The sequence below is a fragment of the Eretmochelys imbricata genome, chromosome 3, assembly GCF_965152235.1.
Source record: "Eretmochelys imbricata isolate rEreImb1 chromosome 3, rEreImb1.hap1, whole genome shotgun sequence".
Lineage (NCBI taxonomy): Eukaryota > Metazoa > Chordata > Testudines > Cheloniidae > Eretmochelys > Eretmochelys imbricata.
The window spans coordinates 58,643,982-58,668,280 of NC_135574.1; the positions used below are offsets into that span (position 1 = coordinate 58,643,982).

The 24,299-nt window shown below is 41.5% G+C and overlaps 1 protein-coding gene across 1 annotated transcript in view; it reads left to right on the forward strand.

The window, feature by feature from the left end:
* Window positions 1-24,299, forward strand: part of CD109 (CD109 molecule) — a 120,062-nt gene that overhangs the window by 68,727 nt on the left and 27,036 nt on the right. Inside the window, exons 11-24 of the mRNA XM_077811619.1 lie at window positions 60-299; window positions 1,902-2,003; window positions 2,105-2,167; window positions 3,407-3,583; window positions 6,795-6,947; window positions 7,685-7,759; window positions 8,329-8,389; window positions 10,245-10,377; window positions 13,081-13,198; window positions 14,757-14,870; window positions 15,458-15,676; window positions 17,255-17,399; window positions 18,281-18,457; window positions 21,627-21,708. Of these exons, the coding sequence (XP_077667745.1) occupies window positions 60-299; window positions 1,902-2,003; window positions 2,105-2,167; window positions 3,407-3,583; window positions 6,795-6,947; window positions 7,685-7,759; window positions 8,329-8,389; window positions 10,245-10,377; window positions 13,081-13,198; window positions 14,757-14,870; window positions 15,458-15,676; window positions 17,255-17,399; window positions 18,281-18,457; window positions 21,627-21,708 (1,859 nt within the window). The remainder of the gene's footprint in view (window positions 1-59; window positions 300-1,901; window positions 2,004-2,104; window positions 2,168-3,406; window positions 3,584-6,794; window positions 6,948-7,684; window positions 7,760-8,328; window positions 8,390-10,244; window positions 10,378-13,080; window positions 13,199-14,756; window positions 14,871-15,457; window positions 15,677-17,254; window positions 17,400-18,280; window positions 18,458-21,626; window positions 21,709-24,299) is intronic.

The window sequence follows — 24,299 nt, forward strand, 5'->3', positions numbered from 1 at the left end:
GAATCCTGGATTTATGTTGTGGCCTGTCTTATGAACACTTCCTTGTTTTTTGTTATTAGCTAAAAGTAACACGTTCCGACAAAAATCAGCTGACTGCCGAAGAGAGACAAAATTATGTCACAATCACTGCAGAACAGTCAGACACTGTTCCTCACCACGGTGTGTTCTCTATGTACAAAAATGGAGCAGTGCAGCAGAGAAATGAGACAGTGCATATCCTAAATTACACTGTCCCAGAAAATGGAATCATTCACCTTGAGGTCCCGGTTCTGACTAATACGATGAATCTGCTTATTAAGGTAGTGTTTACATCATGAAAACTCAAAGCATTAATCCAGCACAATTCAAAGAATGAGACTATAGTGGCTTTTCAACAGTACATTGCCTCTGACTTATGCAACAGCTGGTGTGGGGAGCAATTATTTATTGTTTGTATTACAGTAGCACCTAGGCTATTGTCCTAGACACCACATACACAGCGAGAGAGAGTGCCTGACACTAAGTATACAAGACAGACAATGATGGGGAAGGAAATAGAGGCACAGAAAGGTGAAATGGCTCACCCAGTGTCTCAACTAGGTCAGTGGCAGAACCAGAAATAGAAGCCAGGTCTTCTGTTGTGTAGGTTAGTGCCTTATCCACTTGACTGTGCTGTCAGAATTCTGGTCTTCATGTGGGAGCTTGAAGATATTGGTGATTAGCCCTAGAGGAAGAAGAGGGAAGGTATAAATCTACTTGTACATCAGGTGATTCCGTGTCTGTTTGTTTGCATAGCTCACTTGATGAAGGGCACAGTGAATGCTATCCCCTCTGAGGAGGGTAAGGGAGAACAGGGTGTTAAAATAAGAAGTGGGATTAATATTCAGGTCAAGGCCGTGTGTAGTGACAAGCTTCTGAGATCTTTGGAAAATTGTGATTGTACCTGGTTTGAGTTTGAGCTATCTCACCAGCTGTTGCATTTCTAGATGAAATTCATGGGGCCAGGTTCTGCTATAAATCATACCACTGTAAATCTGGAATAACTTTATTGGCTTCAGTAGCGTTACTCTGGATTTTATACCAGTAGAACTGAATGGAAACAGGCTACAATGAGAATAACTGTAGTTGATATAAACTAATGGGAGATATGACCAACCAAGGAATTACTAATGTTATTACTGTTAGTGCTTTAAGAAAACCTGAAAACTGATCAGCACTCAATTGCTTATTGAGTCATTGCTTTAAGTGACATGCCATACATGAGTATTATGAGAATGGCAACCACATGGTCCTGAATGTCCTTTTTCAAGGGCCTTTCTAGGGTCCCTGCAGTTTTGGTGAAAAAAAAAAAAAGGTGTTATGTAACCCCCTTGCAAAAGCTGACTGCCTGGTCAGAGACTGTGGGCAGCTGGACTGGTGAGAATGACAGCACGTATGGGGATCAGGGATCAGCACATCTCAGGCCAGTCTCATGTTGCCACTTTCCCCTTCCCACCACCTCTGGTATGTTGTCCCCCAAAACCAGGAATCTCCCAGTTTCTTAGGTTATTCCTGGCTTGCAGTAAGGTTGTCGAAAAATCTTTCCCCCCTGTTTTGTAAACTTGCTTCAGAGCTGCGCCCAGCTCTGCTGAGCTGCTACAGAAAGGGAAGAGGCACCTTCACGCCCTCTCTTTAATCTGCCAAGCCAGTCCCAGGTGTACCTTCCTGCCCATGCTCTTCGCCATGAACTCACCCATCCCCATGCCTCATGTCTTGGTTTTTCACTTCGATAATCTGGCCACCCTAACTGTGTTGAAACCATTATGTATATAATATATATAACATTTTCAGTCTGTATCATACCGTATATAATGATAGTATATACATGAGCAGTAAATAAATTTTATAATTCTAGTAACAGCCTTTTTTGTATTGTCTTACAGGCTAGTTTTCTTAATAGTGAAACTAACATAGCAATTCATGGTGTATTCAACTCCCCCAGCATGACTTACCTCCAGATAAAAAAACCAAGACAAGATGTAAAGGTAACACATGTTCAGATGAAGCTATACTTGCCAATAAAACATTTCTGTCAGGTATTCATCATGGACACCTATTTATTCCTATCATCATGTTATTTCTCTAGGTTGGGATTCCTTTTGAGCTGAGTGTTGCAAGCAACAAGCTAATAAAGGAGATCAGTTATCTGGTAACTTACCAATTTTACATGTGTATGACTTGAGGTGATTGTTACCAACCTGAGATAAATTCAAAGGAGTAAAAAAATGTGGTTAAGTATTTGAGAGATTTGATTATTATTGATTTGCTCAGTAAAAACAATGGATCCAGTCCTTTGTATTTGCTCAGTCCTTACTCAGAGGGAGCCCCACTGTCTGCCTCCTTGGAGCTGTATGGGAGAGGCTGCTCTGCCATTCTTTTAAAGGGAGGAGTGTGTTCCCCTCTGTTTCAGGCCAGCTCTGTTAGCTGATGAGCCTTAGTAGCAGTGCCAGATCTCATCAATTAGATTGTGCCCATCTACTGGGCAGGGGTGCATTTCCGACCCTTCCACCCCAAGAATCCACATGGGGTCACAGCATATTCTAACCCCTGATAATCAAGATGCTTGGTGTTAGATGCATTGATTTCTATTAACAGCAAGCTGACCAAGCGTGACCTTAGAATCTCACATTTGACCTGAAATAGAAAAAATAGATTTGTGCCCTTTTTTATAACGTAAAAGAATGCTACTTTTTTTAAAAAAATGAACAGTTTGGAAGTCTGGTGGTTCTCCTTGTTTTTTATGTCTTAGGAATAAGAGGAGTGTTAAGTATGGTCTTTTGTTGGTTTTGTTGGGGTTGGAGGTCTGAAATGTATATTCGGTGAGCTTTCCCAGCACTGAAATGAAGAATGGTGTTGAAACATTAACAAACAGCGCTTTTCCTCCAAATGTTTATAGGGAAACTGTTTGTGGTGTTAAAAGAGTTGGTCAAAAAACAGGGGGGAAATGTCACAATTTTTTAAAAATTTCTCCCACTTTTTTCAAAACATTTGAAAATTTTCTACTAGCGCTAGATGTCACAAAGAAACAGCCCCCCCTCCATGTTCAATCTGTCTAGTTAAAATTACCTCCCTTCTCAATTAGATTTCAGTTGCTTGATATCTGCAATGTCATAATCCTATTATTTCCCCAGTTGTCCGGAGAGTCTTCCAGAAAAAAAGGCTAGTCAAGACGTGAGTTTCTAATTTAAAACAATCCATTTGCCCTCTCCTCCATATTCCCCCGCAAAAGCCAACCAGCCTTCTCGGGCCTTCTCCAAAAAAGGGCACAGATAACCTTCCATAGAAAATATGAGCTGTCTTTAAAATTTATTGCAAAACTAGGGGCAATTTGTGATTGTAATACAGATAGTATCTTATTATAACTTGGACATTTTATTTTCCCTTTCAGGTGGTAGCTAAAGAACAGATTGTGGCTGTAGGCACAGAGGTTTTAACAACGTTCACTTTAAAACCAGAAAATTCCTGGGCTCCTGTGGCATGTATAAGTATCTTTTATATTGATGAGAATGGGGAAGTTGTAAATGATGCCCTGACTCTGCCAATTCAGCCTGTTCTTGAAAACAAGGTAGTAAATCAAAGACTGAGTTTGAGATGACTTTCTTTATGTGTCTTACATACTAAGTAATAGTTCAGAATGGAAGATTTGCTGATAAAAAAGTCCTCCTCAATGTAGGCCTGATTCAAAGCTCGCTGAATTTAGTGGAAAACTCTCACTGACTTCATTGGCAGTTGGTTCAGGCCATAAGTGAAAGACTGTTGGAGGAGACATTGGGAAGATACTGGTATCATAGTAAACCAGGAGAGAGTTGCTTCAACTATGATTCCCCCAGAACTGGACTAGAGAAAGATTCAGAAGGGCCATACTCAGAACATACAAGTGTTGTCTTCTCAGAGGAGCAATACTCCCAGCTATGTTATGAATCCGGAAGGTAGAAAACAGAATGGAATGAACACGTTTCTGCTGTGTGGAGAGGAACCAAACTGTGGAAAGGCTGCATAGAGGGACTGTTTTCCCCTCCCTCCATGAATCATGAGTACAGTCAGTTCTCTTTGTGGCAATACAGAAGTGGCATTTAGGACAAGGTTGGCCAGTGGAAATTTTTCTCCTGTTCAATGGAGTCAAACGCGTTATGGCTAAAAGGGCTAATGTGATCCTTGGATGCATGAACAGGGGAAATTGAGTAGGAGTAGGGAGGATATTGTACCTCTCTATTTGGCATTGGTGCAACCACTGCTAGAATACTGCATCCAGTTATGTTGTCCAGAATTCAAGAAGGATGTTGTAGAGGGGTCAGAGAAGAGCTATGGGAATGATTAAAAGATTAGAAAACAATCCTCATAGAAGCTCAATATATTTAGCTTACAAAAAGAAGGTTTAGGGGTGACTTAATTACAATCTGTAAGTACCTACATGGGGAACAAATATCTGTTAATGGGCTCTTCAATGTAGAAGATAAAGGTGGGATACAATCCAATGGCTGGAAGTTGGAGCCAGACAAATTCATATCTGAAATAAGGTGTATATTTTTAACAGTGAGGGTCATTAACCATTGGAACAATTTATCAAGAGTTATAATAGATTATCCATCACTGGCAATTTTAAAATTAGGATTGGATGTTTTTCTCAAAGATATGCCTTAGGAATTATTTTGTGGACGTTCTGTGCCCTGTGTTGTAGACGATCACAATAGTCCCTTCTGGCCTTGGAACCTATGAATATGCTGAACAGTTTTATTTGGAACCAGGAATCGGGTGGAACTTGATCTGGCTCGTGCTTGTGAATTGGTTAGCTATTCTCCATTCTCTTCACAATGCTATCCCATCCTTGGGAGCTGAGCATTGTTTGTGGCGTTATAAGCAGTTGTGTGGCAAGGTAGTCAGAAAGCTGCAGTTCATACCCTACATGTGACACATTCCTGCTGTGTTGCATATCTGTTTCCTTAAAAGTTCAATAAATTAAAAATAGCAATAAAGAAAGGTAATGTAGCTGAGAGCTAAAACTCAGAAGTTTAAGATCAGAAGCAGGAGAAGATATTTGTAACAAGAAAGCATATAGAGCCTTATCCAGCTCCATTGACGTCAATGGGAGTCTTTCCATTGACTTCAGTGGTGCTGTATTAGGCTCCTAGTGAAGATTACAGTATAATTTATATTACAGAGATAGGGCCTGTTCTTGCAAACCTTACTAGTCTTGTGAGCATGGGTTTGTGGGAACAGGCCAAAATCGAAGTATCTGATTAAAGTGCAATTTAAAGATGAGAAAACCAGGCAATCTTAAATACAGAGATGATGGAAAATTGGGAAGATGAATTAATGGGAATTAAATATTAGCCTAATGGTTTCAGCCACTGAAAACTTCAGATTTGGAAACCAATGGGATATAATGAAATAATTGATCTTCTTCAAAGCTACAAAAATTCCAAACTATTTCTACTTCTCTTTGTGAGGCGTAGCTATTGAAATTTCCTAAGTGCAGCAGAAACGTGATCAGTTACTTCTGGGAGTAATTTATAGCCTGTTCTTGCATTTCATTTCAATAAATAACTTGACAACAGTGTTTTAAATGTCATTTAATCCAAACCCATCTCTCTTCATGAATCAGTCTGTTGTCTTATTTACAGCATAATAAGCAGTGATAATCATAGGCGCCAACTTTTCCCCGCGCCGGTAGGTGCTTGACCTCCCCCGCCCCACTCTACCCCTGCCCCGCCCCCATTCCAACCTCTTCCCCAAAGTCCCTGCCCCAACTCCGCCCCCTCCTTGCCCCTACTGGACCCCTTCTCCAAATCCCCTCCCCGGCCCCACCTCTTCCCCGCCTCCTCCCCGAGTGCGCTACATTCCTGCTCCTGCCCCCTCCCTCCCAGCGCTTGCTGCGCAAAACAGCTGTTTTGCGGCGGCAAGCGCTGGGAGCTAGGGGGAAAAGCAGGCATGCTTCAGGGGAGGAGGCGGAGGTTGAGTGGAGGCAGAGGTGAGCTGGGGTGGGGGGGCGGGCTGTGAGCTGCCGGTGGGTGCAGAGCACCCACCAGTTTTTCCCCATGGGTGCTCCAGCCCCGGAGCATCCACAGAGTCGGCGCCTATGGTGATAATCACATTTACCTTAGCCATTGATAGTATGTTTGCCACTGGCCCAGACTTTTCGCCGTGAATGTAGTTCTGGGAAGACCTGTTTCTCTCCTTAAATGCATTTTTCCAGTCAAGAGTTTAGAGTAAAATTTGGTTCTCCAATGAAGAAAAGGGCAAAATTATTCATCTGAAACAGGAGTACTGAACGGCCATCTGTTCCTCAACCCCCTATGCAAATACTGGGATAGCTGTAGAAGGGCCAGTTGGAACCTGTGGGGCTGGTTTGCAGATTGAAAGTGTAACCCACTGGTCAGAGTGTATTACACAACCCCCTCTGTGCCCAACCCACAGAGGATGTGAGTGTGACTGCTCCAGCTACCGAATCTGGCACTTTAGTTCAGACTCATCCTTTTAGCTCTAGTGGTCCCTTGAATACTCGTTATTGGCCAAGATAGTGGCCATCACAGAAACAAAGGATGTCCATGGGGGTGCTGGCGCTTACCAACTACAGATTGAAGGAATCTGAGGGTTTAGGGAGCAGCATGTAAACCCTTAGCGCCTTCCAAGAGTTGGTGGGAACCATGCCTTCCCCAGCCAAACCAGATTCTCAGCCACAACTAATTAAAATAAAAAGCTCATGATTGAAAGCTCTTGGCTGACCCTGAAATATTAATGTGTAATTTAAACCATCATAATTTTCTTCTTTTTCTTAGATCAAAGTATCTTGGAATAAAGATAAAGTCAATCCATCTGAGAAAGTCTCCCTTAAAATCAGTGTAACTGAACCCAGTTCTGTAATTGGACTTTCAGTTGTTGACAAAAGTACAAAGCTCCTTGGAGAAAGTAGTGACATTACAGAAGACAGTGTAAGTAAAAGAAAAAAGCTTTGTATACAGTGTATTTCTGAAAAGTGTAAGGTTATGGAAATGTAACAGTTTTTATGTTTTATTTTATATAGATATAAATAGATAAGTATAGAATGCAACTTTGGGACTGATCTTGCAACCTTTATTTGTGTGAACAGTTCTTACTCATTCAAGTTGTCTATCAACATTAGTGAGCTGCTTAGGAATATACTGTTTGTAAGATGAGCCCCTTTATTTGGAATTATACTTGTTCTGTCCTGTAAATTTTCATTCCTTAGATATGCTAGCGGACTAATATTCCAATCGGCATTTCATCTTTTTCCAACACTTCTGAACTTTGTCCATCAAACTGCTCACAGTCAAATCATTTTTCTTTTAGAAACAAACAACATAGGAAAGCTCTTCACACATGCCCACCGCTTCCCACAGCTCCCATTGGCCAGGAACGGCGAACCGCAGCCACGGGGAGCTGCAGGGGGCTGTGGCTGCGGACGGTCAACGTCTGCAAAATGTCTTACGGCCCGCAGTCAGCTTACCCTGATGGGCCACAGGTTGCCCACCACTGGTGTAAGCCATTATTGCCTAACGCCATTCATATGGTAACTCCAATTTTCCAGAGGCAAGAGATCTACTATTTGAGGGATAGCTCTGCAAATTAACATCCTGTATAGTACATTTTATTTAAAGAATTGCACCCTGCTTTCACAATTCGCATTCTTTTATTTTTCTTTTCTTAGGTGCTCCATGAACTACATTTGTACAACACAGTACAATATTTTGACGCAATCAGAAGTCCTCTCAGTGTCTTTCAGGTATCATTTTTAAATCTAGAAGTTGGATTTTTTTCTCTTTAATTGTACATACTCTGCAGAAGGAAAATATATTAAATACTCCTTGTAAAGTTTGAAAACTGCAGACAATCCACTGTTTTCATAGTTTCTACTGTGTTTGTCAAGACAGCATCAAGTTGTTTTGGGGGAGAATTTAATTTTGCTTTACAAAAGTCTAAAAATGAAAGTATTCACAGAATTTTAATAGATAATAGTGAAATTCATCACTATGTGCCCATTTCAAAATGAAAGCATGCAGATGAACTAGCAGTCCACTGAAGTCTTTGTACTTAATTCTTTTTTTCTTTAAGCCAAAACATCATGCCACCCTAAGTGACGTCTGATGGTGTGGTAAGGATTCAAAGTCAGAAAATAGCATTTGTTGTGCCATGCATTTGAGTTGCTAAAAATTGACTTTCATTTTATTTTAAATTGAGTTTAATTTAAAAAAGAAAGAAAGACATTTAAAAAGAATGAAAGAAAGGAAAAATAAGAGAATGAGTACTTTACATGTCCTGTACTGAAATATATTGTATGTCTTTTTTATCCAGAAATGCAACCTTTGGGTATTGACTGATGCAAACCTTCCAGAAGACAAGAATAATGTTCTCTGTAAGTAATAAAAATTGGCATAACCAAACCATTGCTATCTGCTAGGTCCAGGAGGGTTAAAGATAAACAAACAGGGCCAAATTCTGGTTGGTTGCACCAAGAAAAACCCAGAGTCACGCCACAGAAGTCATAGATTTACCTGTACGTAAGATGTTGTAATATGGGAGAATTTGGCCTACAGGTTTTATCTTTTATTTGATAGGTTTCAGAGTAACAGCCGTGTTAGTCTGTATTCGCAAAAAGAAAAGGAGTACTTGTGGCACCTTAGAGACTAACCAATTTATTTGAGCATGAGCTTTCGTGAGCTACAGCTCACTTCATCAGATACATACCGTGGAAACTGCAGCAGACTTTATATATACACAGAGAATAGTTTCCACGGTATGTATCTGATGAAGTGAGCTGTAGCTCACGAAAGCTCATGCTCAAATAAATTGGTTAGTCTCTAAGGTGCCACAAGTACTCCTTTTCTTTTATTTGAATCACTTTCTTTAACAGCATGTATTTTGCATATTTGTCAGGATTACATTGTTGTCTGAGGTGACAAAAGATCCATCGGGGCTTGAAGACAAATTCCTGAAATAGATATTTCAAATACAGACCCTTCCTCCACAGATGGAGAGGGTCCCTTTGCAGCGGAACCAATGTGGTTCAGCTGTGCAGCTTGGGTGACTAGATTTGTGTGCAATGTGAGTTGCACTCTGCATGAGCTCATTGCGTTGAGCCTGCAGGGCTACTACACAGATCCTTTCCCCCTCTGTCTTATATGTGTGGGTACATAAGACCTTACTTCATATGACTGAATAATCTCTGCGGAACATCTCTGCAGCTACTTTACAATCTAGGGAGAAGAATTTCTTTCATTTATGCTGCACCCAGCCCGGCTAAATCAGATTCTGGTCACAAGATTAAGCCTTAAGAGTCCGATCCTGCAAATTCTTACTCACATGAGCAGTCTTAACCACTGTGACAAGGCCCACTGAATTAATCTCTGACTACCCTCATGAATAGGTGTTTGCAGGACTGCACCCTAAGATTCTTGGGTATAAATATGGGGTAACACTTTCATAAGAACTTAAATCAATTGATGGGACTTAGGCTCCTAATCAACATAGGTGCTTTTGAAAATGGGACTTAGGCTAGTTTGCATTTTTTCCCCATGGACTCTATGGTTTCTGTCCATGCCACTGCTGACACGAAGTGGCTGAAAGGGTACTGGACCTGAGAGGTGCTTTGTGTTTTGAACTCTCATTGAGTTAAACAGCAATGGCTCAGCACCCCTAGTATAGTTATATTCAGACTATATGGAGTATATACCCCTAAAGAGGCCATCTAGGGTATGTCTACACAGCATTTGGAAGCAAATGGGAGTGAGGCCCCCACCTTGGGTTGATTGACTTGGGCTAGTGGGGCTCACACTAGTGCTCTAAACAGCGCTTTGAGGTTGTGGTTTGGGTGGAGCTTGAGGTCTGAAGCCCACCCTCCTCCCTAGCCTTCAGAGCCTGAGCTCCAGCCAGAGTTGCAACTTCAAAGTCCTGTCTATACAGCTACATTTAGAGTGTAGCACAAGACCTGCTAGCCTAAGTCTGATAACCTAGCTGGGAGGCTTGCTCCTTTTTGCTCCAAAACGCTGTATAGACATAGAGACCTGTCAAACTTAAATTTTGTGTGCAATGCTTTTGTGTTTAAGTGAAAATAACAGTGCCATAACACTAAATTCAATTCAGAAATACCATGTGTACTGTCACCAAACTTCTTGTGGGTTTGTAAATAATTATTCATGAAACAGGGTGCTAATTTGATTTTGTTTTGCTACGTAGTTTTCTGATATTTGACAATATTTTTAATTTTGTAGATGATGAGATGATACCCTATAGTGCAGATTTTGATGACTATCTAGGTACTGCAGGCGGATTTCCTGCTTTCAGTAGTCCACATGTAAGGAAAAATTTCCCGGAGACTTGGCTTTGGATTGACACCAATACTAGGTAAACACTTAGAGAAAAACAGAGATTTTTACTCTTACTTGCTCTGGATTTCTGACATACTTTAATTATTTTCCAGGGGCATGTTGCACTAGTACCTTTTAAATAGTATTCTGCATTGATCCCTATTACCATTTATATTACAGTACCACCTAGAGGCAGTAACTAAGTTTGGAGGTCCACTGTGCTAGGCATTGTACAAATACATTTCAAGAGACAATCTCTGCCTGAAGAGCTTACAATCTAAATGAACAACACAGAGAAAGGGTGGGGAAAGGGAAGTAGTATTAGGTCCCTTATACAGATGGGTAAATGAGGCAAAGGGAGATTTGATGATTTACCTCTGGTGACACTGTATTTTAAAAAATCCTATTGAGGTTGCAGGAACAAACCATCCTGATGTGTAGAAAGAATAGTAAATATGGCAGGCGACTAGCTTGGCTTAACAGTAAAATCCTTGCTGATCTTAAACACAAAAAAGAAGCTTACAAGAAGTGGAAGATTGGACAAATGACCAGGGAGGAGTATAAAAATAATTGCTCAAGCATGCAGGAGTTAAATCAGGAAGGCCAAATCACACTTGGAGTTGCACTTAATGTACTCAATGCATTTTTTGCCTCTGTCTTTACCAACAAGGTCAGCTCCCAGACTACTGCACTGGGTAGCACAGCATGGGGAGGAGGTGACCAGCCCTCTGTGGAGAAAGAAGTGGTTCAGGACTATTTAGAAAAGCTGGACGAGCACAAGTCCATGGGGCCAGATGCACTGCATCCGAGGGTGGTAAAGGAGTTGGCGGATGTGATTGCAGAGCCGTTGGCCATTATCTCTGAAAACTCATGGCGATCAGGGGAGGTCCCGGATGACTGGAAAAAGGCTAATGTAGTGCCCATCTTTAAAGAAGGGAAGAAGGAGGGTCTGGGGAACTACAGGCCAGTCAACCTCCCCCCAGTCCCTGGAAAAATCATGGAGCAGGTCCTCCAGGAATCAATTTTGAAGCACTTAGAGGAGAGGAAAGTGATCAGGAACATTCAGCATGGATTCACCAAGGGCAAATCATGCCTGACTAACCTAATTGCCTTCCATGATGAGATAACTGGCTCTGTGGATGAGGGGAAAGCAGTGGACGTGTTGTTTCTTGACTTTAGCAAAGCTTTTGACATGGTCTCCACAGTATTCTTGCCAGCAAGTTAAAGTAGTATGGATTGGATGAATGGACTATAAGGTGGATAGAAAGTTGGCTAGATTGTCAGGCTCAAAGGGGAATGATCAATGGCTCCATGTCTAGTTGGCAGCCGGTATCAAGTGGAGTGCCCCAAGTGTCGGTCCTCAGGCCGGTTTTGTTCAATATCTTCATAAATGATCTGGAGGATGGTATGGATTGCACCCTCAGTAAGTTTGCAGATGACACTAAACTGGGAGGAGAGGTAGATACGCTGGAGGGTAGGGATAGGATACAGAGGGACCTAGACAAATTAGAGGATTGGGCCAAAAGTAATCTGATGAGATTCAACAAGGAAAAGTGCAGAGTCCTGCATTTAGGACAGAAGAATCCCATGCACTGCTACATACTAGGGACAGAGTGGCTAGGCAGCAGTTCTGCAGAAAAGACCTAGCGATTACAGTGGACGAGAAGCCGGATATGAGTCAACAGTATGCCCTTGTTTCCAAGAAGGCTAACAGCATTTTGGGCTGTTTAAGTAGGAGCATTGCCAGCAAATCGAGTGACATGATCATTCCCCTCTATTCGGCATTGTTGAGGCCTCATTTGGAGTACTGTGTCTAGTTTTGGGCCCCACACTACAAGAAGGATGTGGAAAAATTGGAAAGCGTCCAGCGAAGGGCAACAGAAATGATTAGGGGACTTGAACACATGACTTATGAGGAGAGGCTGAGGGAACTGGCTTGTTTAGTCTGCAGAAGAGAAGTGTGAGGGGGGATTTGATAGCTGCTTTCAACTACCTGAAAGGGGGTTCCAAAGGGGATGGATCTAGACTGTTCTCAGTGGTAGCAGATGACAGAACAAGGAGTAATGGTCCCAAGTTGCAGTGGGGGAGGTTTAGATTGGATATTAGGAAAAACTGAAGCACTGAAATGGGTTACCAAGGGAGCTAGTGGAATCTCCTTCCTTAGAGGTTTTTAAGGTCAGGCTTGACAAAGCCCTGGCTGGGATGATTTAGTTGGGGATTGGTCCTGCTTTGAGCCAGGGGTTGGACTGCATGACCTCTGGAGGTCCCTTCCAACCGTGATATTCTACATTTCTATGATTCTATGACACTAAAATCTGTGGTAGATGCAGAAATTAAATCCTACTTTACTGGGCCCTAGTCCGGTGTCTTAACAATGAGACGATCCAAAATTGCTAAATTGGTGACACAATCTGACCCGTACTGTGCGTCAATACATGACACTCATTTAACTAAGCATTAATATCAGGAGCTTTAGGAAAACAGCTGACATCTGGAGGGTATTTCTATAGAATATGGAGGGATTTATTGTCTTAAAGTGAGTAATTTTTAATTCACCATTTAATTATTACTTTGGGGCCTAACAAAAACATTTTTACAGAAAGTTTGGAGAAGAAGAAAAGGTAAACAACAATCTTTCCAGTTAAGAATTCAGACTACATTTATGATCTGTCTTAAACATTTTATTTACTGAGCATTAAATTAATGCTTTTGAAATTCGGATGTGTTTTTCTCTTGTTAGATCCAGCAGAGATACAACAATGGAAGTTATAGTACCTGATACCATCACTTCTTGGGTAGCCAGTGCTTTTGTAATATCTGAAAACCTTGGACTTGGAATTACGACTGCACCTGTTGTGGTAACATAGTACAATATAGTTCCAGTTTATGTTAGTGGTAACACCCCAGTTTATTATTTTCAGTTTTATATTGTAACAAGAACAGTAGCAACCTGATTATTTTAATAAGGAAAACAAGACTCATTAAATACAATCAAATTTTAAGCAGAGCTGCACACTGAAATCAGTGGAGAGGTCTCTTTTAAAATCTATGGTACCATATTCCTCCTTCTCCTGTACGCATAAATAACTTCAATACTGCAGAATGATATACAGTGATTCTGTGCCTTTGGGCGTCTGTCTTTGTTGGATTATATGTGCATCTGCTTGCTGCCTCCTTTCGTTTCTTTATTTCACAGCTTTAGTTAAAAAATGTTGCATTTTCAAAAATATACCTAATATAGATAAATCTTAAAAATACAAACCCAAATTACAGCACTTGCAGAAAGCAATACATAAGGAAGAAAAAATAGATTATTAGATGAGCCCATTATTTTGCTTTCTAATATATTCTTCCCGATTGGCATGAAGATAGCGCCATGTAGAGACAAGTTTTTAAATCATCCATTGCTTAAGCATCCAAAACAGTTGAAAGTCATGATTTAACAGGATCCCAAATGATGGGAAAGGTCAAAGCTTTCAAACCTGGATGTCTGAAGTTAGACTTTTAAATCATTCTAGGCACCTAAGATATGAAAATGCCAAGAACCCAGCTACTCCCGTGTGAACAGGGCTAGAGGGTATGTCTACACTGCAGTAAAACACCTGTGGCTGGTCCAAGCCAAGACTCCAGCCTGAGCCTGACCATCTACACTGCAATTTAATAGCCCTGCAACATGAGCCCAGGAGCCCGAGTTAGCTGACATTGGGAAGCCACAGGTGTTTTATTGCAGTGTAAACATACCCAGAGAGTCCTCGGAAAAAGGCATTTGCTATTGTACTAATAGTTGATTTGGCTCATGCTTCAGTCCTATCATATTACTAGGGCTTCTGTTTTTCACGGTTTGTTCATTTCATTTTTTGAGGCTTATTTTAGCAGTTTTTCAGTTCTATGTAGATGTCTAAAAACTGGGGTTTTTGGGGGCTCTCTCTTTGTGTTGTACTGAGTAATCTTTTTGTAATGTTCCCTAGCGTGCTGTAGTGTCACACTGTTTCAAACAGCACTATGTTAAAGCTCAGTAGAGAATCTTTAGTGTGCATCAGCATGATCCACACAGACCAATTAATGTGCAACACATTAGTGTGTTTTAGAAATCATGCCTCTCTAGTCCACATTACTGATCTACATAGACAAGCCGTTAACTACAAGTAACTATTTCTGGTGTTTGTCTGGTGATTTTTTGGATAAACACTGTTTTCATTTTTTTATTGGCTGTTTTATTGGTTAAAACCAAAAATCAGAAACCCTGCATATTACCCAATGTTAATTGTCCAATATAAGTAAATTTGTTCTCTAGTCCAGGTTTACCAATGGGAAAGTCTAATTAGAACAGATCTGAATCTAAACTTTCTGTAGCCAATTTAATAGCTAATATATGACCACCGGGGTTCACTGTTGTATAATGATTTTGTTTTCCAGTTAGAAGCTTTTCAACCCTTTTTTATTTCCTTGAACCTTCCTTACTCGGTTACCAGAGGAGAGCAGTTTATTTTGGAAGTAAACATCTTCAATTATTTGAAAGAAGCAACTGAGGTAAATATAGGCAAACTCTTTTTTGCTAGTATTTTTCCTTACCATTTTGCTACGCTCTGAAGTTTGTCAGCTCTTCTAGAGGTACTCTTTAATATACGAACTATATGCTGCAGGAGTCAGGAAAAATCTAGTTTCCTACATGTAAATCATTGCACCCAAATTAGTCAAATGGACTGTTTGTCTTTGGCTTCCTCTGAATGGGATTGGCCAGAAATAGGCTACTCGGTTTGATGGTTGGATCTGGTATGACATATAGTGTTTTCCTGAGCCCTTCCATTTGGTGAATGGCAGTCCCTGTGAGGTTCTGGATATCTTCAGCTCCCATCGACTTCCAATTCTTTTTTTTTCTTCTTTTCCTCTTGTCCATGTTTTCTTGCTCTGATTCTTGGATGTTGCCCAGACACTGCAAGGCTTATACATACTATAGTGATCATATCTCCTTGAGATCCTTACTGTTTCTTCAGTGATAAATGGTACAACTAAGACATATTTTTAAATACACACAGAAAATGACAGTTTATAAAAGGGAGTTCCTAAGATTAACACCCTTTTTCCAGTTAAAAATATTAATTGCAGTCTTTTTATAGGTTATGGTGACTCTTGACCTCAGTGACACATTTGAAATTCTTATTACATCCAATGAAATAAATGCTACAGGAAACCAGCAATCTGTGTTGGTACCAAGTGAAGATGCAAAGACTGTTAATTTTCCAATCAAACCAAAACAGCTGGGAGAGATTCCTATTAAAGTGGCAGCAATATCACCCACTGCTTCGGATGCCATCCTCCAGAAAGTTTTAGTGAAGGTAAATATTCAAAGGCGTAGGTCATGTCAAGCATTCAGAGATGGTATCCCCTTAAACAGGAGAATGTTGTGAAAAGGCAGACCAATGGAATATTTATTCATCTGCGTTTTGACCTGAAGCTTTCAGAATGGGTAAATGTTATCAGAAAGTTTATCTTTTAAAGAACTCCTTCCTTAACATGGTTTAGACTGCCTTTTAAGAAATATAAACAAAAATATAGCTAAATTTGACACAGTTGATTTTATTTCAACAGAGCTTTAACATGACAAATTCTGTATTCTGGGAGGGGGAGAAAGTTAGCCAAAAAGTTATTCATAAATAAAATAAAGGAACTAAAATTCTCATCCAAATTCTGTGTGTTTTACACCACTGTGACTCTATTTAAGTGAGGTATAAGTGCCCAATCCTATATCACTTGCTCAAACAAGTTATTTTCACTCGCAAGAGTAGTCCCTTTAAATTCAGTGAAATGTAGTAAGGCTTCAGGCCTGGGCTCTAAGGGTGAAATTTACCCCGATATAGAGGACAAACACATCATACTCTAAACAGACTTGTGCTGGCACTGTCTAAGGATATGTCTACACTGCAGCTGGGAGCCAGCCATGCAGCCAAGATAGACAGACTCGTGCTAGCTCAAGCAGACTAGCATGCTAAAAATAGCAGTGTGGATGTTCCAGTATGGGCAGTGGCTGGAACTAGCCACCTGAGTCTGGGCCTGCCTGATCCCCTGGGTCTAAGCTCTGGTCTCTAGCGCGTGACACCAGTCATGCTGCAGCATGCACATTGCCATTTTTAGTGCGGCAGCTTGAGCAGAGGTAGTGCGAGTCTGTTTGGGAGTCATGCTTGCAGCTGCAGTGTAGACGTACCTGAAGGTACTTATATGGCCCCCATTACTGTCGTGTCTGAGCACCTCACAATCCTTAATGTATTTATCTTCACAACACCCTGAGAGGTAGGGAAATATTATTATCCCCATTTTACAGGTGGGGAACTGAGGCACAGAGAGGCTAGACAACTTGCCCAAGGTCACACAGGAAGTCTGTAGCGGAGTAAAGACTTGAACCTGCGTCTGTGGCCATCTCCCTAACCATTGAAACTATCCTTCCTCCCACCACTTTGCCCTCTCCACAGGGGTGAATTTCTCCCCCGAGAACAAAATTTCATTCTTTGAGCATTACAGTGTTGCATGTTGTGTGAAAGAACACACCTTTGTCTTAGAATGCTCTGCTCCATGGTCCTGATCCAAAACCCATTGAAGTCAATGGAAAGATTCTCACTGACTTCAGTGGACTTTGTCTCAGGCCCTGTATATTATTGTTTGTTCTTAGCAATTCATCTTGATAAGCCATTACTACAGATAGAAGTGCCTGCTGTTTTAAAGAAACACAAACATGTGCATCAGCTCAGATGAGTCAATACTCTACTTCTTGCTGTGTTAGCAAGTAGCAGAAATCATTTGTTAGCAGCAGTTTAGATCTTGCAGTCCGACAAACACTTTTGTACTAGCACAAAGAGAAATTTAAAGACAGCATGTAAAGTGTTGGAGATTAAAGTGATCCTTTTTGCTTATTTTGATAGGCTGAGGGGCTGGAACAGTCTTATTCACAGACACGTCTTTTAGATTTGACTGGGAATAACCCACCAACTGTATCAGAAACTTTGGATTTCACCTTCCCTCCTGATGTAGTAAGTGGCAGTGAAAGAGTGCAAGTCACTGTCATTGGTAAGGATTATTTTATCCTATTTACACCTTCATTTATTTTCTAGCAACCTCTTACTCTTTTGCACACTGTAAATATAAAACTGTCTGCTGGGCTTGTGTTGGATTTACAGTCAACTCACATAGCTTCCAAGACGTGGTACAGTGTAACACTGTGTCATGACAACTGCTTTTGAGAAGCCAGTCTACCCAATTCCCCTACCAAACTATCAGACGGGTTCTCCATATAGCAGAGTTCTTTCTTGGGCCCAGGTCTGCTCTCCTGCCTCACACGGTTAATCTCACTGAAATCAGTGGGGAGGTTAGTGTGAGTAAAGTGAACAAGATTTGGTCCCAGGTGGTTGCTGATTTGTGGTTTTAATGACACTGTGTTTATACTCATATTGGCTTAATGTAATGTTAGACTGTTGGGATGGATACTGCTCTGATTAACTCCCAAAGTCCTCTCCCATCATCCATTGGGCTAAGAATGAGGTTTCTGTGGAGACTGTTTAAGACAGAGGAATTTGAATCTTACTTGGATATTATGGTAGTTAGTGTTTTCATCATGTAGGGGTCTCTTTCATATGGTTAGAGATTCAGCCTTTAATAAGGAAGCTCTAGGCCAGTATAATTCTGGGACAGAAATTGCAAATGTGTACAATTAATGAAACATGGCCCGGGATGGGAGGTTCTGTTTTGTTTTTGAAAACAGTGACTGCTGAGCAACTTGAAATCTTAGAATAAGTCCCTGGGCAGATAGGTGAGTGGGCAGTGGGCAGATGAGATGGCTAAAGGGGACATGAAAAGTGTAACATATCACATGCTTCCACAGTGTAAGTAACCCCATCCTCTGTGTGGTATGCATACATTTATGTGCACTGACCTTTAATTTTATCTTTCAGGTGATATTCTTGGGCCTTCTATCAATGGCTTGGAATCACTGATTAAGATGCCTTATGGCTGTGGTGAACAGAACATGATAAATTTTGCTCCTAATATTTATGTTTTGGAATACCTGACTAACACAAGACAATTGAAGGAAGATATTAAACTGAAGGCTACATCATTTATGAGAGAAGGTCTGTAAACTTTCAGGGAAGAGCCTAGATTTAAAAAAAATATCATACTCACAGAAAATACTTCATTTGTGGCCCTGCATTTGGAATTTGATTCGCCATTCTTTTGATGACGTGTGAGCTAGATGAGAAGCCCACTTATTTGTAGCTGTGTTGGTTCTCCAGGGCTGACAATACTAAAAAGTCAGACAATTTTACATTTGTTTCTAAAGTAAGATCTGCTGAGTATGAAGATGCCATTTGTATAAAGTAACTTTCCAGGGTAAAATTGTTCTGTAAAAGGTGATCCATATCATCATTCTTGGAGCTGGTTATCTCTTGCCAATAAAACAGCACAAGTCTGAATATTTCTGACTGCTCCTTGCATCATAAAGGGTTGCAAGTTAGTTAGAAAACACAATGAACCAGATTAATCCCCAAGAGAACTCCTTTGACTAAAGTAGATACTAGGTCTAAATTTGACCTAGCTTCCTAGACTGATCTGGCACTAGAGGGAGAAATAGCCCTGCGAATAGAAATATTCTCAATGGTGTAGCTTCCAGGAGTTCTTCTTGGCCTGATTATTAGACTTTGGTCACCCCAGAGCTACACAGCAGAGCTTGTCAGAAATTTTCTTTCCTGCAGAAAGTTTAGATGAAGACAGTCTTTTGTTTGTTTTTTGTTTTCAGCAAAATTTTTCATGGACTTTTTTTTTGTTTTTTTTAATCGAAAACTGAAAAATTTTAGCTGAAAACCAATAATTTTAATTTGGAAATGCTGCTGCAGTGAAAGTTATACTCTGGGTGCCTCATGGCTCCATTCTGCTCTAAGGGTCAGGCTACGGCTCCTAGGATGCACCACAGTGTCCTCTCTTGTTTAGCCACTGTAGTGCATCATGGGAGATGTAGTCTGCCTGGGGAACCAGGCCTATAGAGGATAATGGGGGCATGAGGTACTACACCTCCCATAAGGCATCGTGATGGCATTTCTAAATGTAATTTTTTTTTTTGGTTTTGGCCGAAATTCTTTCGTTTTCCAGTGTTTGATTTTTCAATGAAAAGTTGAAAGTTTTCCATGGAAAGTACACTTTTCACAATAAACTTTGTTTTCTTAAAAACCCAATTTTCTGTCAAACAAAAGTTACACTGAAAATTTTCAACCAGCTCTACTACATAGTTTGGTTGCAGGGGAAGAGGGGGAAAAGAGAGACAGCTGTTATTTTAACAGCTATTCTCAAGTTTGTAAGCAATTTCCTGAAGTGCTCTAAAAAAACTCCCCAAAAAGGCACTCTTATAGTGGAATAAGAGTGTCCACAGAGGGGGTTAAGAGAAAAGGAGGCACTGTTATTTTACAGATTTTACAGATGGGATAATGGAGGTTAAATGATATCCTGAAGGTCATACAGTAAGTCAGTGGGCAGGCTGTGATCCAAAACACAGCAGTAATGTTTAAGTAATCTGTAAGCTTGTAAAACACCACTGGAGAACACTGCAGTATTCCATAATGGTAGTTTTCTTTTCTGGTTATTAAAATTGTGCTGTCTGTATTATAGTTTTCTAACTATATCATACTTGACTAGCTCACCAAGCATGTATTCAAGCTGATAGTTGGATCTCAACGAAACTACTGTATGTATCCAGACCTCTGTATACAATATATATTGTCACAGTGCCATTGAAAGAACTGTGCAAGTCCATTTTATTCTTTGCAAAACCCTGGAAGATATTTGCAGCAGTGACAAAAACATTTTTCCATTAATTCAACATTTTTTTATTAATCTTTAATATTAATCTATTTATTAATCAATAGATATTATTATTATTGATATGGCTTACAGACAGTCAGGATGGGGTTTTGCATAGTGTTCTTAGCATGTGAAATCTAGACGAAAGGTTTCAGAGACATTAAAGAGTCAGTGGAGAAGCAAAACAGTTCAACTAAAAGACTCGTTTCATTTTAAAAAAAATCTACGTAAACTGATTTTGCACTGCAGTTAAAAATATGAAGAAAAGGATGTTGTACTGCTATTAGTTGTTGTGATGGGACACTAAGTAAGTGGTTGATATCAAACTATACCTGAGGTTTTTTTAAAGATACATATTATCAACAAAAAGACATATATGTGTCAAACACCAGGAAATATCTTGGAAAACCTAGGGATATCTTTTAACCAGAGCCTTCCTCTAAAGCAGCAGTTCTCAACCAAGGTCCTGGGGCCTCCTGGGGGGGCTGCAAGCAGTGTTCAGGGGGTCCGCCAAGCAGAACCGCATTAGACTCAGTGGGGCCCAGGGCAGAAAGCCTAACCTCCCCGCTCTGGGCTGAAGCCTGAGGCTCTGAGCCCCTACCTGAGGCTGAAGCCAAAGCCTGAGCACCTTAGCTTTGCAGGGCTCCCTGGGCTTGGGGCCCCAAGCAGTTGCCCTGCTTGCTACCCCCTAACGCTGGCCGTGGCTTTTATATGCAGAAAAACAGTTGTTGTGGCTCAGGTGGGCCATAGAGATTTTATAGCATGTTGCGGAGGCCTCAGAAAGGGAAAGATTGAGAACCTCTGCTCTAATGCACTTCTCTTCATGGCTGGCTGGTCACTGCTAAACCACCTCATTGGAGGGCCACCCTTGCAGGGGAACTTTTTCCAGCAAACTTTTTTGACAGCTAGCTGGTCCTTTAAATTTGGCAGAGACGAGCAGTTGCAACTCTAACATAGCTACTTTTCGCTGCATCTTCTGCCTTTCTAGCTGGTACATATTTTCCTTTCTGCTTTCCATTTTTCCTATTATTCAGAAGCTGGTACATCTCACTGAGCCTTGAATTCATTCTTATGCATAGGTAGTGCAGCAGTGGAGTTATGTGAAAATGTACAGTTGTGTACCGATCTGATGTTCCTTGATGACAGGAGGGTTAAAGATGGAGTGGGAGCTATGCACCTCAGTTTCCATAAACAGATCCTTAATGTTATTGCAACCTAGTTTTTGGGTTTTTTTTAATTCTCTCACTCATATTTACTCCTGCACATTTGGCAGAAATGTTTTGAAACATGAGATTTAAAATCTACATAAATATACTCTGCTGGAGCAATCTCACTTCTCTTTCTCCACTGTCTGAAAGCTCCTTTCCCATAGCCCCCAGAAAGAAATTCCAGTTTGGATCTACTCAGGTGTAATTTATACAATACCTGTCTTTGCTTTGGTCTCTTCAGGCTACCAAAGAGAGCTTCTCTACCAAAGGGATGATGGCTCTTTCAGTGCCTTTGGAAACAGTGACTCCTCTGGGAGCACGTGGTAAGTAATTTTGCCAGAAAAAGAAAATATTCAGTTTGGAATTTTGTCAAATATTTGCATAATTCATTGGGACTAAAACGTTTGTGAAACTGGTAAAAATGCCCAGATATGGCTGCAGTCTGGTTTTCGGTATGTCTTTAGGCCAACTTGTAAGATTCTCTAAGACACAAGGTGGGTGAGGTAATATCTTTTACTGGTGAAAGAGACAAGCTTTTGAGCTTACACAGAATGTACTGTCTTTTTAGCTTAGATGATCTAAGGCCATTATTAGGACAGAGTTTTTTAGCTTCACAAAAGATGAGTAGTGAGTCACTTTCAGCATGGGATTTGTTGAATTAAATGCTTGGAGGTGATTCTTCTATCCCAGAGAATAGCTCACTAGAACAGAAAGCTTTTTATAATGGAACCAATGAAGTACACTGCACATTTGGTTGCTAGACTCAACACAAAGGGTGAAATTTTGTGCTGTGAAACCCACAGTGTCCTCAGCCTTTAAGCCACCATTGCATCCTCTCAATTCCAGGCTGCTTTGGGGTCAGAGAAACTCCCAGCATAATTTAGGGAGCTATTTTAAATTATGGCAGACCTGGCTGGGCTGACACTGAGGAGCTCCTTGCTCATCACAACTATTCAGAATGGCTGTAATGCTGGGTGCCATAGTGCCACCCTCTTCCATTCCCAATACGTGCCATACTCTAGGGCCGTGGTTCTCAACCTATTTATTGTTGTGGGCTGCCAGGCGGGGTGGCCAGGCAGCTGGGAACCCAGACCCTTCTGCATGGCCTGGTGGCCTTTAGCACACATCTGAGCTGCAGTTGTGTGCTAATTTGGGTACATGCGGCCCGCGGCCCACGTGTTGAGAATCGCTGCTCCAGGGCTTGTGAGGGGCACTGCAGCCTGTTGCTGTCCTTCACAGTGCCTTTGCTTGGGGGAGTGTGTGTGTGTGTGTGGGGGGGTCACCCCAGCAGGATGAAGTGCTTTTAGGATCCCTGTTTGCTCCTGCAGCAGTGTATGAGGACTGGAGCAGGAGGGAGAATCCCTCCCAAAGTCTTGTGGTGTTAAAGATAATTTCATGCTATTACAAAAAATAGGGATAGCTCTGAGCATTGTTCTGTCCATGCTCAGCAAATAAATTGTAGCTGTACTGTTGAGCCACTCATCAGCCTTGAAGCTGTTCAAATACATTTAGGATTATTTGTCATCAAAGTTCTGAACATCTTTTAAATCTTTCTTTACTGAAGGCCCATTGGATGAACAGTCTCTCCGAGGGTGAAATTAGACCCTGTGCAGAGGGCCAGCACAAGGGCTATGCCCCACTCTGAACAGGTCCCCCTGTCAGCTCCCGGAGACCCCAGCTGGTAAGCCCTCTGGGCAAACCGAACAGCACACACAGTTCACCAGGGTACCTTCACCAAGTGGCTCTATTATTGTCTTCTGCCTTGTGTTCCAGGTCCCACCAACATAGCAGCAGTTCCAGCTCCCTGGCTCAGCCTTTTATACTACTTGTCTTCTCCCAGCTATCCAGCCAGTGAACTAATTATCGCATTTGCTCATCAGGCTCTCCATAGGTGCAAGTGATTTCTTCTCCACCTTCCAAACCTGCTCCTACTCTGATTATACTAGTGGTTGTTATAAGTGACCCAACTGCTAATGGCACCATGTCACATACCTCCCCCTTTATTTCTCCTAGTTAGGGCTCCCTTTTCCAGTTTTCTCCCTGACATGTTTCATCTTCCTTATGGGGGTGATTGCCTCTGCCTCATTGCCTCTGGAGTTCTCTTAGTGTGACTTTCTGTGGGTCAGCTGTGAGGATTCGTCATTCTCTATCCACAGAATAAGAACTCCTTAGGTGGGGGTGTACCCCACAATTCCATTTCATCCCACAGGTCATCGCAACAGGGACAAACCCACAGACTTTGGCCCTGGATCTGTCCCATCCTTTGTAGAGCATTCTCAGTCATCCTGCCCCACCAGCACCCCACTGTCTGGTGGCCTCTCCTCCCCCTGAGGTGTTAAACTCTCAGGGGTTTTCTCTTTCTCTGCGGTATGTTGGGTTCACCTCCCACTCTTTCTTCGGCCTGTCCTTGTACAGGTGACCTCTGCTCCTCCATCCCCTTTTCCTGCTTCTCCTCTACCCCAGTATTGTCTACCTTGGTCCCATTTTCTTGGCTTGTTGGTTCCCATCTAAGGTTTACTCTTATAAACCCTTGTGGGCCTGGGGTCCCCTTTTTCCTGCCATCCAATGAGGTTCCTTCTCCTGGGCCTTTCTTCTCCTACTTAAATGGAATGGGTTCCAATGCATCCCTGGGACCACAGGATGGGGCAAAGTTCCCCCTACTCTGACCCTTTTCCATCAGAACTTCCCATGTACCTCTAATGGCACTAGCACCCCCAGATAAGTTTTTTTCTCCTCATGCGTGCACTCTATGCCTAGAGCATTCCCCTCCCGAACCCACTGTGATTTAACTAGCCTGCTCTGCCGGAGCGAGCAATCAGCTGCTGAATCAATAATACCCATCTCTTGTCTTTGGCTAACTCTTACAGGAATTGTTTTTACTCCCTTCTGAGAGCTTCAGATCACTCCAGTCCAG